General features: G+C 39.0%; 1 protein-coding gene and 1 pseudogene across 5 annotated transcripts in view; both read right to left on the bottom strand.

Moving 5' to 3' along the window:
• Ap2b1 (adaptor related protein complex 2 subunit beta 1) overlaps nucleotides 1–14,099 on the bottom strand; it is a 119,976-nt gene that overhangs the window by 96,980 nt on the left and 8,897 nt on the right. For 2 of the 5 annotated variants that reach the window (XM_020174822.2, XM_020174825.2), the window contains exons 1-2: nucleotides 9,838–9,975; nucleotides 4,264–4,323 (exon numbers count right to left, since the gene is read on the bottom strand). In XM_020174822.2, the coding sequence (XP_020030411.1) occupies nucleotides 4,264–4,300 (37 nt within the window). In that variant the 5' untranslated portion in view covers nucleotides 4,301–4,323; nucleotides 9,838–9,975. Of the gene's footprint in view, nucleotides 1–4,263; nucleotides 4,324–9,612; nucleotides 9,775–9,837; nucleotides 9,976–14,099 lie in introns of those variants that run through there. The other 3 variants (XM_074046260.1, XM_020174824.2, XM_020174823.2) reach the window with 2 other exon arrangements.
• Nucleotides 4,263–13,732, bottom strand: LOC141413776 (cyclin-C pseudogene; annotated as a pseudogene).

The following is a 14,099-nucleotide window of genomic DNA, read 5'->3' as shown; positions in this document are numbered from 1 at the left end:
ATGTAATTGAAATTATTCCAGTACCAGCATAAATTTATAGAATATGTTCAGTGGCAGTTCTGGTGGGTGTTAAAGGAAGCAAAAGGAACACAGTCTATTTAAAAAAAAAAACAAAAAACACATGGTATTTATCTAGCAGTGATCCAATCTGTTAAGTCCCAAACTTTTACACCTTAGTAAAAAAAAGATCACCAGGACCCCTTATAAAAGAAGGTTTGAAGAGTTAGGTTTTTGTTTTTTTAAACCCTTCATGTCATTATAGACAATACGGTGATCATCAAAGCACATAAAATGTTAACAAAAGAAAAGGAATTTAAAAAATAAATTTTAAAATGTACAATTTAAAATGTCAGGAAAAGCTGAAATGAATATAACAAAGGGTTATTAGCTGTGTGTGTGGTTTTTTTTTGAGACAGGATTTATTTATTTTTTTGGTGGGACTGGGGTTTGAACTCAGGGCTCTGTGCCTTTGTGCTTGCCAAGCAGGCATTCTACTGCTTGAGCCACACCTCCAATCCATTTTGCTCTGGATATTTCGGAGATGGAGTCTCATGAACTATTTACCTAAGTCATCGATCCACAGTGAGCCAGGGTCTTGCCATGTTACCCAGCAACTGGCTCTGTAGCCCAGACTGGTCTTGAGCTCATGATTCTCCTGCCTTAGCCTCTGGAGTGCTGGGATTACAGGTCAAGAGTGCACCGCAATGCTGGTGGGTTAATGGCTTTCATGAGGCATAAATAATAAAGATAAGGAGGAATCTTTATAGGGTGGATCCAAAGAAGAGTCCTAAGAGAGGCAGAACAACTCATATATACCACAACTTTATTAAATTCTTTTTCAGTTGGGTGCTGGTGAAATTCTAGCTACTCAAGAGGCAGAGATCAGGAGGATCGCAATTCAAAGCCAGCCTGGGCAAATAGCTCGAGAGACCGCATCTCGAAAATACCCATCACAAAAAGGGCTGGTGGAGTGGCTCAAGGTGAAGGCCCTGAGTTCAAGCCCCAGTACTGAAAAAAAAAATTTTTTTTTATCTTTTTCCCCTCCTCCTTCTACTAATCAAATCTACCAAGCGTTGCTAGCAGCTAGCAATGATTCTTATCTTGCCTACACATTAGTGTAATTTAGGAAGCTTTTAAAATCTCCACACCCATCTGGGCATAGTGGTACTAGTCTGCAAACCTAGGACTTGTTGAAGCAATAGAATCAGTTTAGACTAGTCTAGGCTACATAGTGAGTTCCAGGCCAGTCTGGGCTACATGTTGGGACCCTGTCTCAAAAAAAAAAAAAAAAAAAAAGTATATGTAAATCTATATATAAAATAAAATATCTCACACTCAGACCACTGAAATCAGGTTATATGGGGTTGGGATCAAGAACTCAGTATATTTGAAAACTCCCTGGGCAACTTCAATGAGTAGCCAAGGTTGAAAGCCACTAACTAGTAGCTTATATATTAAGCAACCCACTACAGAGTTTTCTATACTATAATAGGAGAACTTGTTTACCCATGTATATTCCAAGTGACAAAATATGACAGATTGCTTTAGCTTTCTGGAAAATGTTCTGGTGTCCCTTGCTTATTTCAGGTCACTGTAAGTGTACTCTACTTTTCTTCTCTTTTTAAATTTTTCTTTCCAATACTAGAGATTGAACCTGGGCCTTTGCTCTATCAGTAAGCTATATCTCTAGCCCTTTCTTTTTCACATTTTATTTGGAGACAAGGTCTCACTAAATTGTCTAGCTAGGTTAGAAATTGCAATCTTTCTGCCTCAGCCTGAGTAGCTAAGATAATAGATATGTGCCACCATGGCCAGCTTTACTTTCTAAAAAATTTCAGTCTTGGCTGGGCACGGTGGTCATAACTATAATCCCAGTTACTCAGAAGACAGAGCTGGGGAGATTTAAGGTTCAAGGTCAACCTGGGCAAAAAGCTGATGAGACACTCATCTCAACCAGTAAGCCAGGTGTGGTCACTATGTATCTGTGATCCCAGCTACCAGGAGGCCATAGGTAGAATGTGGTCCAAGGGTGGTTCCAGGTTAAAGAAAAACAAACATGAGCCCCTATCTAAAAAAGAATAACCTAAAGCAAAAATGGCTAAAGATGTGGCTCAAATGGTACAGCAGGTGCAAAGCCCTGAATTCACACCCCAGCACAGCCAAAAAAACCCCACTAAATCTTGAATTTGTAATATTTTGCCACATTTGCTTTATTATTCTCTCTACATATTTACATACCCTTTTCTTACATCGTTTAACAGTAAGCTGCAGAATCATACCTTTTTTTTTTTTTTAATTTTTTTATTTAAAGGTGGGACTGGAGTTTGAAGCCAGGGCTTCACACTTGCAAAAGTAGGGTCTCTAGTACTTGAGCCACTCCCAGTCCAGTTTGCTCTTACAAACTATTTGCCCAGGCTGGCCTTGAACTGCAATACTCCCACTCTCAGCCTGCCAAGTAGCTAGGATTATAGGCGTGAGCTACCAGCATACAACCAAGAAATCATACCTCTTTATCACTGAATATATCAGTATATGTTTCTAAGAACAAGAAAATTCTCTTTTATAACTTCACTACAATGATTAAAGCATTGATACATCATCGACATCTAATCTATACACCTTATTTAAAGGTCTCAATAATGTCCTTTAAAGCTACTTGGTTCCCACCCCACCTCTGGCGCAGCATTCAGTTTAGGGTTATGCATTACACTTATTGTCATGTCTCTAGTCTCCTTTAATCTGAAGTTGTTTTCATGATGACTGTTTTTAAGTACAGGCTCCTTGGTGAACACAATGGTTCCAGTTTGCCATAGGTATTCCCTCATGATTACACTGAGGTTATGAATTTTTGGCAAGCTAACTGATAAGTGACATAATGATATGATTTCCTCAGTGCATCACATCCAAATGCAAATGATGTTAGTTTGTCCCATTACTGGTGAGGTTAAATTGAATACTTGGTTAAAGTTGTAAATGTCAGATTTTGACAATGTAAAGTTAGTATTGTTCTCTTTGTAACTATTAATCTGGGAAAAGATACTTTGAAACTATATAAATATTATATACCTCATCAAACTTTCACCTGCTACTTTTAGCATTCATTGATGACTCATTAATTATGATGTATGCCTATATATTCACACACACACATACTTATCATTCAATCAGTTATGATCCATTACTATGATCACTTTTTTTGTTGTTCAAATTATCCAGATTTGGCCAGTGGAAGCCACTTCAAGCTACAGTGCTCCTTGACATATCCCATCATTTTTTGAGCACTTATAAGATGTTCACGTTCAACTTGTACATTCTCTCAACCTAGCCATATCAGTTATTTCTCCAAGGAATTCTGGCACCTTTTAGTGAGAAAATGATTATTTAGAAACCAAGATTTGGATAATAAGGGTCCTCTATACATACTCTGACTTGGAAGAAATAAGGATATTTAATCAGAAATTCTACTATTAGGGTGTTGAGTGAATGTGAGTAGTACATAGTAGATGCTCAACAAATATTATAATCAAATAAATTAGTATAGGAAAACTCTGTAGTGTGAAAGCTAACCTAGAGACAACTGCATCAGTAAATACTACAAGGGAAACAAAGACAAATTCTGGGCCAGAAAAGTTGCCATATTTTAGCTACTGCAGGAGAGAAGAAAACATGAAAAGCAAGTCGGTTTACTGAAGAACAAGAGGAAAACAAGAATTAGTAGCTGATATCATGCCCAGAATACTTCAGTTAAGTATAAGGCCTGCCAAATACAAAAATACAGAATACAAAAGTTCACCTAAGGGCACAGTAAGCTAAGAAGAGCTAAACTAGTTTGTCTTTGATGGAAGGGCCATCCATATCTCTAGAAATGAGCTATTCAGGAACAATTTTACAAAAAATGGGAGGTTAAACTTTCCAAGAAGGATCCTTAGTTCCTAGGCCTACATTCATATGCAAAAACCAGCATTATATTATTGATCACAAAGATGAAGGTAATAAATTCAAGGGCTGGAATTGTAGCTCTGTGGTAGAACATTTGCCTAGCATGTACAAGGCCCTAGGTTAAGTATCCAGCATGGCAAAGCAAATAAACACCCTAATTACTTTAATAACTTACTCAAACATACTTATCTAAAGAAAGTGGTAGAGCCCCAATGAGATTGTCTACAAAATGCATATCTGAAAAGGTCAGAAACATTCTACTTGGGGCAATCTTAACACTACAACTTTTGAAAAATCCCCAAGATTTGACAAGGTTCTACTTACCCTTTTTATTGGTTGTGAAGTACTTGGAATCAGTCATGATTTTGGATCTTTAATGTGTACCTATACCAAAAGAAAAGAATGTCTTTATCCAGATTACGAATAACCTGCAAGGCATCAGATTAATTTAAAAAATGTTTACATTTAAGAATTTCTGCATTCAAAAATTAGTAGCTTCTTTCTTACCACCATTCTGGTGATTCACTGAGAAAAAAAAAAAAAAAATAGAACTGCTTCCAGGAGCTCCTTGTGGGCAAAGTCTAAAGGCCAAATGGAATGGGATAATAATCTGAACCTATTATGATTTTGTGATTTTTATTCACAATCATCTCCTCAAAGCATTCAAGAGCAAAAGCTAGAACTCTCTGAAAATACATCTTCAACTAGTTACTCAAACATTTAAGATAAGGAAAAGTTTGGTTACCTCCATGCCTCAAAATGCATTCACTTCAAAGCATATATTCCAAAGCAGTGTTAAGGTCAAAAGAGAAAACAATTCTACCAACCTATTCAATATTATATGCAACTTTCTGTAAAAGGAATCTCTTTCACAAAAAGAAAGTCTATATGAGTAGGATAACATTTTTTCACAACAAACATCTAGAGAGGCAAACATGTCTTATGCAAGAAGTTTTAACAAAAAAATTGTGGTCTTTGTATTTCTAACAATTTACATTTATCCCAACATTCCCAAATAATAAATGACATCAGTTTACAGTTAAAAACAAGGCAAAAACCGTAGACACTTATTCAGTCCTATTAAGCACAAAAGAAAATCAGAGCTGAATGTGGTATGTATCTATAATCCCAGCACTTGGAGGTTGAAGCAGGATGATTATCAATTCAATGCCAGCTAGAGAAAGAATGAGAGAGAGAGAGAGAGAGAGAGAGAGAGAGAGAGAGAGAGAGAGAGAAAGAATATGAATGAATGAGAGAGAGAATATCAGAACTGGTGTCGAAACTTAAAAGAACATGGATCTCAGGCTCAACCCTAAGTCTTCTTCCCAATTTCCCAATTCCTAGAATTAAACCAGCAGGTACATGGGTTTACTAGTTTAGAACAAACAAACAAAAAATGGTGTAGAGCCTGGCAAGCACCAGACCCTGAGATTCAAACCCCAGTACTGCCCCCACAAAATAAACAAAGAATAATAAAATGGACTAGTCACATTTCCCCAAAAATCATGAGATGATGTTTTCTGGTTTGTGAAACTCTAAAACTCTATCCAATGTAATTGATTTCTTTAAAAATACATAGTTATCATTAAATAATATTTCACTGCACTGAGGTACTTGGCACTTACTCATTACTACAAAATTAATATAACTTGAGTGATAACGTATTTGGTAAACTCAAGTGATTTGGCAAACAATAATAAACATGGTTCTGGAAGAAAAGACCTGCACTACCAAACAAATCACTATAATTAAAGAAAAGGAGGCTTAGGGATGCGGTTCAAGTAGTGGAGTGCCTGCCTGGCAAGTACAAGGCCTTGAGTTCATACCAAGGTACTGACCAAAAAAAAAAAGAAAAAAACCAAAAAACTAGACAAACCTAATATAATGAACCAGGGCTGGCAGAGTGGCTGAAGGTGTAGGCCCTGAGTTCAAGCCCAGTACCATTAAAAAAAAAAAAAGATGAGCTTCTTGTAGAATGTCATGGAAACAAGTGAGCTCATTTTGCTACTTTTCCAAACAGCCGTTTACTGCGTATGGCCTTGATCCTAACATAATAGCTCTTTAAGTTGTACCAGAACTTCACTGATCACCTTGCTAAAAGAAATGGAACTGAAGCTCACAAGTATCATTATACAATACAGAAATTTCTGGTTTAATATTTGTTATAATTAAAAGTTAATCTGTAACAGATGCTTGCCTTACACAGTGTTTTCTTAAAGTCTTTGCAGCAAAAATTCAAAGAATGCTATAATCATTTAATCCTTTCACAATGTATACTAAACGTGAGGTAGCCAAATAAAGGAATTCTTCATGTAACAAAGACCTAGAGGTCTGGGAATGTAGCTCCATGGTTGAATGTTTACCTAGCACACATGAGGCCCTGTGTTAGATTCCTAGTACTTCCCCCACCCCCACCCCGCAACAACAACAACAAAAAAGACCTAGAAGCCTAGATTAAGTCTGAAGTTATCTATGAATTTATATTCACAAACAGAAAAATAAATATACAGAAATGATTACAAAAGCCTGACGGGAGGTTTATACCTCAAATCTATTATGGTCTGTATAGGATGTTAGCCATTTTAAGTTTCATGGAATCATCAAAACTTGTGAAAACTTAAAAATAAAATTTGCCTGAAAATTTTCATCCAGTTTTTTAGAAAAAGTGCACAAAATTATTGTATACTATATATATACACACACACACACACATTAAATTCTTAAGAGGAATATTTTAACATATTCTGTTAAATAAATTAACCTAGCTTTAAGTCATATCTTTATTAGTAAGTAACCTATTCATTTCATTATCTCCCTTAACAAATTTCAATGTCAAGAAATATTCCTTGTCCTGTTCACTGTGAGAATTGTGTTTTTATCTTAACTAGAGAATAACGTACTCAACCACAAAGTTTCAAGGAAAAGAGGATCAAGTATCTTTAGAAGCCCACAACATAGATCCTAAACTAACAATCTCTGCTCTAAAGAAAGAAACAGACCCAACTATTCAGGAGGCTGAGGGAGGGGGATTCCAACTTCAAGGCCAGCACAGACAATTTATCAAGACCATCTCAAAAATAAATAAATAAAGGATCAGGGGTGCAGCTCAGAGGTATAGTGCTTGCTTCTCAATCATCAGATTGAACCATTAAGGGGGGTGGGGGCTGTGGATATAGCTTGGTATGAGAGTGCTTGCTGGGTGTGAACCCCACCCCACCCAAAAAAAGAGAGAAGAAATAGGTAAACATATCACAGATCACTCTCTTAACTAATGCCATGGTTAATAATATAATGAACTATTTCCTATCCATATTGGCAGAGAAACATTGTACCAAGTCAGCATTGCCTTAAGCCAAAAGAAACTCAAGGAAAAATGGAAGTCTAAACAAAAAACAAATAAGAAGGTGGCTGCACAACTCTGTGAATGCCCTAAATGCTGGTGAACTGTTCATCTTAAAACGGTTAATTTTATATTATGTGAATTTCACCTTATAAACCCCATATACATATTTTTAAAATGAAGTACACGTAATCACTTGCCAAATACGGACATGCCAAATTCTTCAAATATAGGATGGTGAAAACTCATGAGCTACAGAAAAAAATAGCGCTGAAAAAAAAAATTTGCTGAAGTACCTCAAAAATCACTGTCCTCCCAGGGAAAAATACTGTTCCTCAAGAGAGCCTAGAAATAAACAAAGCCACAATGGAATTTGAACTCACAGGACCTTTCTTTTACCAGATCAAACCTAAAAAGTCACTGGCTGTTCTGATTTATGGTATGACCTAGGGACATTGTTAAACAACAAAGCTGCCACAGTCAAAGCACATAATCATTTTTACTGGTCCTATCCCAAAGTTTGATGTCACTGCATTTCACAGAAGGCCTCCCTGAACAGGAATATATATCTGGATTTAACACAACCTAGTTTCTGCCAAATATAGGTTGTGAAGGGCGCTCCTCTCCTTCCAGTCCTCCCTCCTTCCAGTTCCCCACACCAGAAACTCAGCAGCAAAATAAGATTAATAGCTTGGGTAGAATAAGGTCAGAAAAAAATTTAATGAGGTCTTAATTTCCAATGGCTCTCTGGGAAATGGCAGCTACATTAGAATTAATAAGGCTATTTGGCCCTTCTTTGCACAGAAAGGCAACTTTATATAGTCCAGTGCTCATAGTGGAAAAACTAGCCAAAGTGAAGCAAATTGTAAAGCAGTCATTCCAGCACCTTTATTAGAAAGGTTTAAAGGTGGTAAGCTCATTATTCAAATATTCAATAATTAAGCAAAGACAATAGCATTTTCAACTATCATTTAGCTCATCAGAAACTATGAAGCATTTAAAAGTTAAAATCACCTGGTTTCTACAGACTACAAATTAATATCATAAAGAAAAAAGAAAAAAGCAGCTTTTACACCCAACTTTTAATGAAATACCAAGACACTCTGGAAAACTTAAGCCTGGAAGGAAAGAAAGAAAAAAAAGAAGACTATGGCCTACCTAAATATTCCTTGTTCATCTTGGTTCAAACCTGTACCTAAAATACAAGTCTAAACTACTCATCTTTTAAAGACGAATGGGATGAAAAAAGTGAACCTCTTTGAGTCTCTTAATTAAGTCAGAACATTCGCTCCATATTAATTTTACCATCCAACTCAGGGAAGCTGATGGCAGAACACACTATTCTTTCAGTTCTCCTGTTAAGATACCTGCAAACAGTTCTCACCTTACCCCACGCTTAGTCATCGCTGGAATGTGTTACACGTTTTCTCGCACAGCTAGCTCCTTCATCTGCTGCTTTCTATTATTACTTTGTAAGTGTACCCTGAGGCTAAGCAATAGCACTATAAAAGGAAGGTAATTAATAATTTAAATTGTTCCTCATTGAGACCACCACCTTTCTTAGTCATTCTGCATTTCTGAGCTAATGGCGTTTTCCTTACTTTTTCTTTCAAACCACATCGGTTTTAACTGTGTTGAGTAATTAAAAAACAGTTCTTGGGCTAGAGGAATGTCTCGAGTGATGGAGCACCTGCCTAGCAAGTGCGAGGTCCTGACTTCGAAACCCAGTACTGCACACGCCCCCGCCCAAAAAAATCCCAAACCAAAAAAAAAAAAAAACCACTTTTCCTTCTAAATGTCAAAGTTTAATGAAGCATCAATTTCACAATGCTTTATAAAGAAGCCAAGTGAGTTTAATAAAACCCAGAGGACTGCTTTGAAAACAACCAGCACCAATTCTGTGGATTCAAAGAATTTGGAAATAACAGGAAATTCCAGTTTCTTTACTTCGAGTGTAATCTACAGTCCTTCTCAAACCAGACGGTTCCTGCTAAACCCAGAAAAAAGGAGAAAGAAAAAATTGCGGCTATCCGATCGGCGTCCCCCTCTCACATAGGTGTCAGTTATGGGGGGTCCTCTGCCTTCCCCAGGTGTCTCCAAATCTCAAGTCACCGGGCAAGGTGGGGTTCGAACGGACAAGCCGTTGGGGGAATCCCTCCCTTCTCCCTTCTGCTTGCTGGCAACGTCCCAGTCCCTCCACCAACGACGCCGAGCGGGGGAACAGACGGGGGTTTTCCCCTCGGCCTCCAGCCTTCACCCGCCACACCCCTGGCCTCGGCCCCCCCAAGAACCCCGACTTCGAAACCTATCTTCCCTCCAAAGCCCCCAACTACCTGCTGCCACGCCCGAGCACTCCCTCGCCCCACCAAGCCGCGGCAGTGGAGACCCTTCTCCAAATCTTTTCCTCACAACGGTCACACACGACGGCTCCCTCCATCCTCAACGGTCACGCTCCTAGGATTTCCTTTCCTCACCCGGTCTCTCACCCATCCTGGGGTTCACCGCCCTACCCCCCTCCAATTAGGAACACACCCCAAAGCCAGCCGCCAGGAACTCACCGGAGGCAAGGGCGGGGGTGGTGGCAGCACTCAGAGAGCACAGTCGGGGTGGTGTTGTAATGGTTTCCTGCCCGTAACGATTCTTTCTCTAGGTCTAAACCACTGCGCAAAACCCAATTTGCCAGGGACAAAGATGGTGGGCAGGAACTCTCAACGTCAGAGAACCTCGCCGCGTGACGCCATCAGGCTGCGCGGGAGAACCCGAAAGGCGGGCGACAGGGAAAACCTTCTCTGGGTCAGGGCAAGGCGTGGAGACCTGATCGTCACAGGATGATCAGTAATCATCACAAGGACCACTTGTTAAACAAGCTGACATTCTCTGGATTTGTTTCCTCGCACAGGAATTTTCTAAGAAACGGAGAGGATGAAGTGACCTGTTTCTTTCTCAACAATAAACAAAGCTGAGCTAATTTCCCTGGCAGGTTCAGGGGCAGACAGAAGTGGTGCAGCCTTGACGGTGGGGCTGGAAGAGACGTGCAGAGGGCTTGAGACGGCATCAGCTCTGAGTTCTAGCTCCTGCCCTGAATGTGACTGGGAACGTTATTAACGCCTCCACAACCTTGGACTTTTATTATTGAAGGTTGAATGGTATAGAATAAGTGAAGCACCTAGCTTAAACTAAAGTTCCACACACACCCCCACCCTCCCCGTCCCAAATGAAGACCTTGATTCAGGATCTGGGACTGGAGAATAAGGTTGATGTAAATAAATGAAACTGACCCTAAAATTTTGTAAGGAAGGTTGGAGAGCAAGAGGTGGATTTTTCCCTCTCATATTTTTGCCCATCAACTCTGAGTCAAAAAGTGTGTTTTAAGCCTTCATTCTCAGAGAAATATGGTAAGTATGAAAAAACCTTCATATGGCATTCATGAGTTAATATCATTAAAATGGGAGAAGTTGGAAACCTAGGTGTAAAATGAGAGAATGTATACTTTTATGATAAGATAACTGCTTAACGTAAAATATCTTGACAAAAGAAAATTCACAGCAAAACACTGTCATATATGTATAAGTAAAGGCTAGAAAGGATATTCAGCAGAATGTTAAAAGTGAATTGTTGCTGCGCTGGGGGCTCCCGCCTGCAATCCTAGCCACTCAGGAGGCGGAGATCAGGAGAACGGTGGTTCAAAGCCAGCCAGGCAAATGGTGTAAGAAACCCTATCTCAATAAACCCTTCACAAAAATAGGGCTGGTAGAGTGGCTCAAGGAGGAGGCCCTGAGTTCAAGCCCCAGTACTACAAAAAAACTCCAAAAAAAAAAAAAAAAAAAAAAGAATTGCTGGAAGATGAGCAATTCCTAATGTTTTCCTGTACTTTGCAAATGTTCTAGAGTGAACATGTACTCATTTCTGTAACTGCAAAATGCTTTCAAATTGTATTTAAATAGGATATAGAAAAGTGCTTAGAGATAAGGGGAAAAATTAGATTATATATATATATATGTATATAAACTTATCACATATATCTTGGCAGGTGGCTCACAACAGCTACATGGAAGGCTAAGATCAGGAGGATTGAGGTCCGAGGCCAGCCCAGGCAAATAGTTCATGAGACCCTCCATCTCCAAAATAACCAGAACAAAATGAACTGGAGTAGTGGTTCAGGTGGTATAGCATCTGCTTTGCAAGTGCAAAGCCAAGTTCAAACCCAAGCCCCATCAAAAAAGAAAAATGTATTTTTACATAAATGTACATATGTATTATGTGGTTCTGTCTAGGTGGTGGATTACAAACAGTTATCTTCTTTACTTTTTTTTTGTATTTTCTAATCTTTCTGTAAGGAATGTGTATTTCAAATTATTTTCAAAATACACCATCAATCCAAAAGATTTTCAGATGTCATCTCCTCCTCTTTCTGTTTTGTTTCTTTGTTTATGAGACAGTGTGGCTACATGGCCCAGGCTGGGCTTGAACTCTCAATCCTCCTGCCTTAGCCTCCCAAGTGCTGGACCACCCCCTCTTCTTATTTATTAAATTCTGTGTATCCAAAAATATCACTTAAAATGTAATCATTATAAACAAATTGAGATTTTACATTCTTTTGTACTAAGTACTTGAAATCAAATACATATTTTTACATTTATAGCACATGACATTTCAGACTAGATGCATCTTAAATGTTGACAGTGTAGCGTACGATAGTAATTGATTTTATAAAACAATACATATCAGCAGTTGACATATCACAGGAAGACCCCATTTCTACCAGTAAGCCAGGCATAGTGGTATATATCTATGGGCCCAGCTACTAGGGAGGCCTTAGGTAGAAGGATGGCTAGCTCAGGGCAAAAATTCAAGACCCTATCTTATAATAACTAAACAAAAAAGGGCTAGGGGTGTGGCTCAAGTGGTAAAATTTACTGCCTGGTCAGTTCAAGGCCCCAGGTTCAAACCCCAGTACTGCAAAGAAAAAAAAAATTTAAAAAATCAGTTATGCACTACAATCAAATTAGGTAAAGAAAAACTTATTTTGCAAAAATGAAACCACTTCCCAATATGCTTGACAGAAACAGGCTTATTCATTCCCATTTGTGTTCCACTGAAGACATTACCAAAATCTGCCCAAATGGTTTATTTCCAAGTGGCCCAGGATAGAACTCTTTGGAATGTTTTAAGTTTGGCTGTTGCTAGAGTTGTGACTTCCATTTGGACTCTACTCTTCTTCACTGTTTGGCAGTGGTTTTGGTTCCCACATCTTACTAAGAATAGTTGACACCTCTCTCTTCCCTCATGAAAATTCTTCCAACGTTCATATAGTTTTAAAATAACCCTGCTTATTTCCAAAGTCTCCTCCATCTCCCTATTTGTTGAGAAAGCTCAGCAAAACCATTGCCTGGCCATCTTTGTGCTCTACAACATGGGCTGCCTGTAGGCAAGCTAAAGCTATGGTGAAAGGAGGTGACAGTAGAGAAAGATCTGGTCCCTCAGTTTTATTCACTATACTCCATGCAAGGGGAAGCAACATGTCTTCTTGACCTACGTCCTGCACCACTTGCCTATGTAAGGATAACACCGGCAAGCAACAAGTCATTAGTTCTAAAAGAATTCACATTCTAATATGTAACTCACCCGTACATAGAAATTCCTTTGGGAAGGAATATGAAAATCTAGTTTTTAATACAGAACTGGCAGCAGAAATCAATCCTCAATTTGAGACTACTCCAAATTCCTCTACTTTGGAAGCCAAAAACACACATGTAGGAGCCATTAATACAAGATCTGTACTTTTCTCTTGAAATAGACCATAGCAGTGGCAATTACTTGTTCTCTTAAGATAACATTATCTCTTGGATAACATTAGTTTAAAAAAAATTGTAGCTTCCAATACTCTTCTGAGAGAAACTTTTTAAGTCCCATTGGTGCTCCTTCAACAGATTGTTTATCCAGAATCCACTGTAAATAGTGGGAGTTCTGGCAAAAGCTCCCTGTCGTGGACGAGCCAGCGAGGTGACCAGACCCAGCCTGTCTTGTAAACGCGCATCTGGATCAGCAGCACCCCTCCTTATTGATTTTTTTGGTCTGCGTAACTCTCAGGGGCTTCTAATCTTTCTAGCTCCTCTTACTTAACTATTAACTCAACAAGTATTTATTGAGGGCTACCATGTCTCAGGAATTATACTAGAGATCCTAATCTTTACTACTAACAATAATCCCTACGTATTATCAAGGGCTCAGTCTAGCGGGAGACCACTTAACCTGTCGAAATGATGCAGCCACAGGGTAAGGCTGGTTTAAATTAATCACGATCAAATTAATATTAATCGAGCATTTATTTCATGCCATTCTACCAACTACTTTACATTTATTACATTTTTAAATCCTCACAACCTGATGCCCGGGTGAGTATTATTAACTTTTCCTGTTTGAGTTGAAGGCAAGTTAAATGGGAGAACAAACACTCACAACACCGTGACATCCTACTGAGAAAGAAAGCAGGATCCATTTTCATCTAAAGCAGCAAGTGCCTAAAACTGCACTTGAATTAAACACTTGGAAAACAGGTAATAGCTTGGATGAAAAGTAATTGCCCCAAGTTCAGAGGAACAAACAGGAGCTATCTTGTCTCGGTAGTTTTTCCTTATAATTGGCGGTAATAAAGCTGAGGTTTCTGTCTCCGGCGAGGTGGTTCCGAGCCCGTCCCGCAAGGCGCCAGGGATGGATTAAGCGCCATTTCGCCGCGCGTGTACAGAAGGGCCTTCCCACCTCCACCTTCCCCTTCTCCCCTGCGCCCCGGCTGCTCCGCCCGCGGGCACGCAGGCCTCGG

Source organism: Castor canadensis, chromosome 11 (assembly GCF_047511655.1).
Source record: "Castor canadensis chromosome 11, mCasCan1.hap1v2, whole genome shotgun sequence".
Classification (NCBI taxonomy): domain Eukaryota; kingdom Metazoa; phylum Chordata; class Mammalia; order Rodentia; family Castoridae; genus Castor; species Castor canadensis.
The sequence above is the reverse complement of the archived record's forward strand: the minus strand, read 5'-3'. Positions and strand labels throughout refer to the sequence as shown.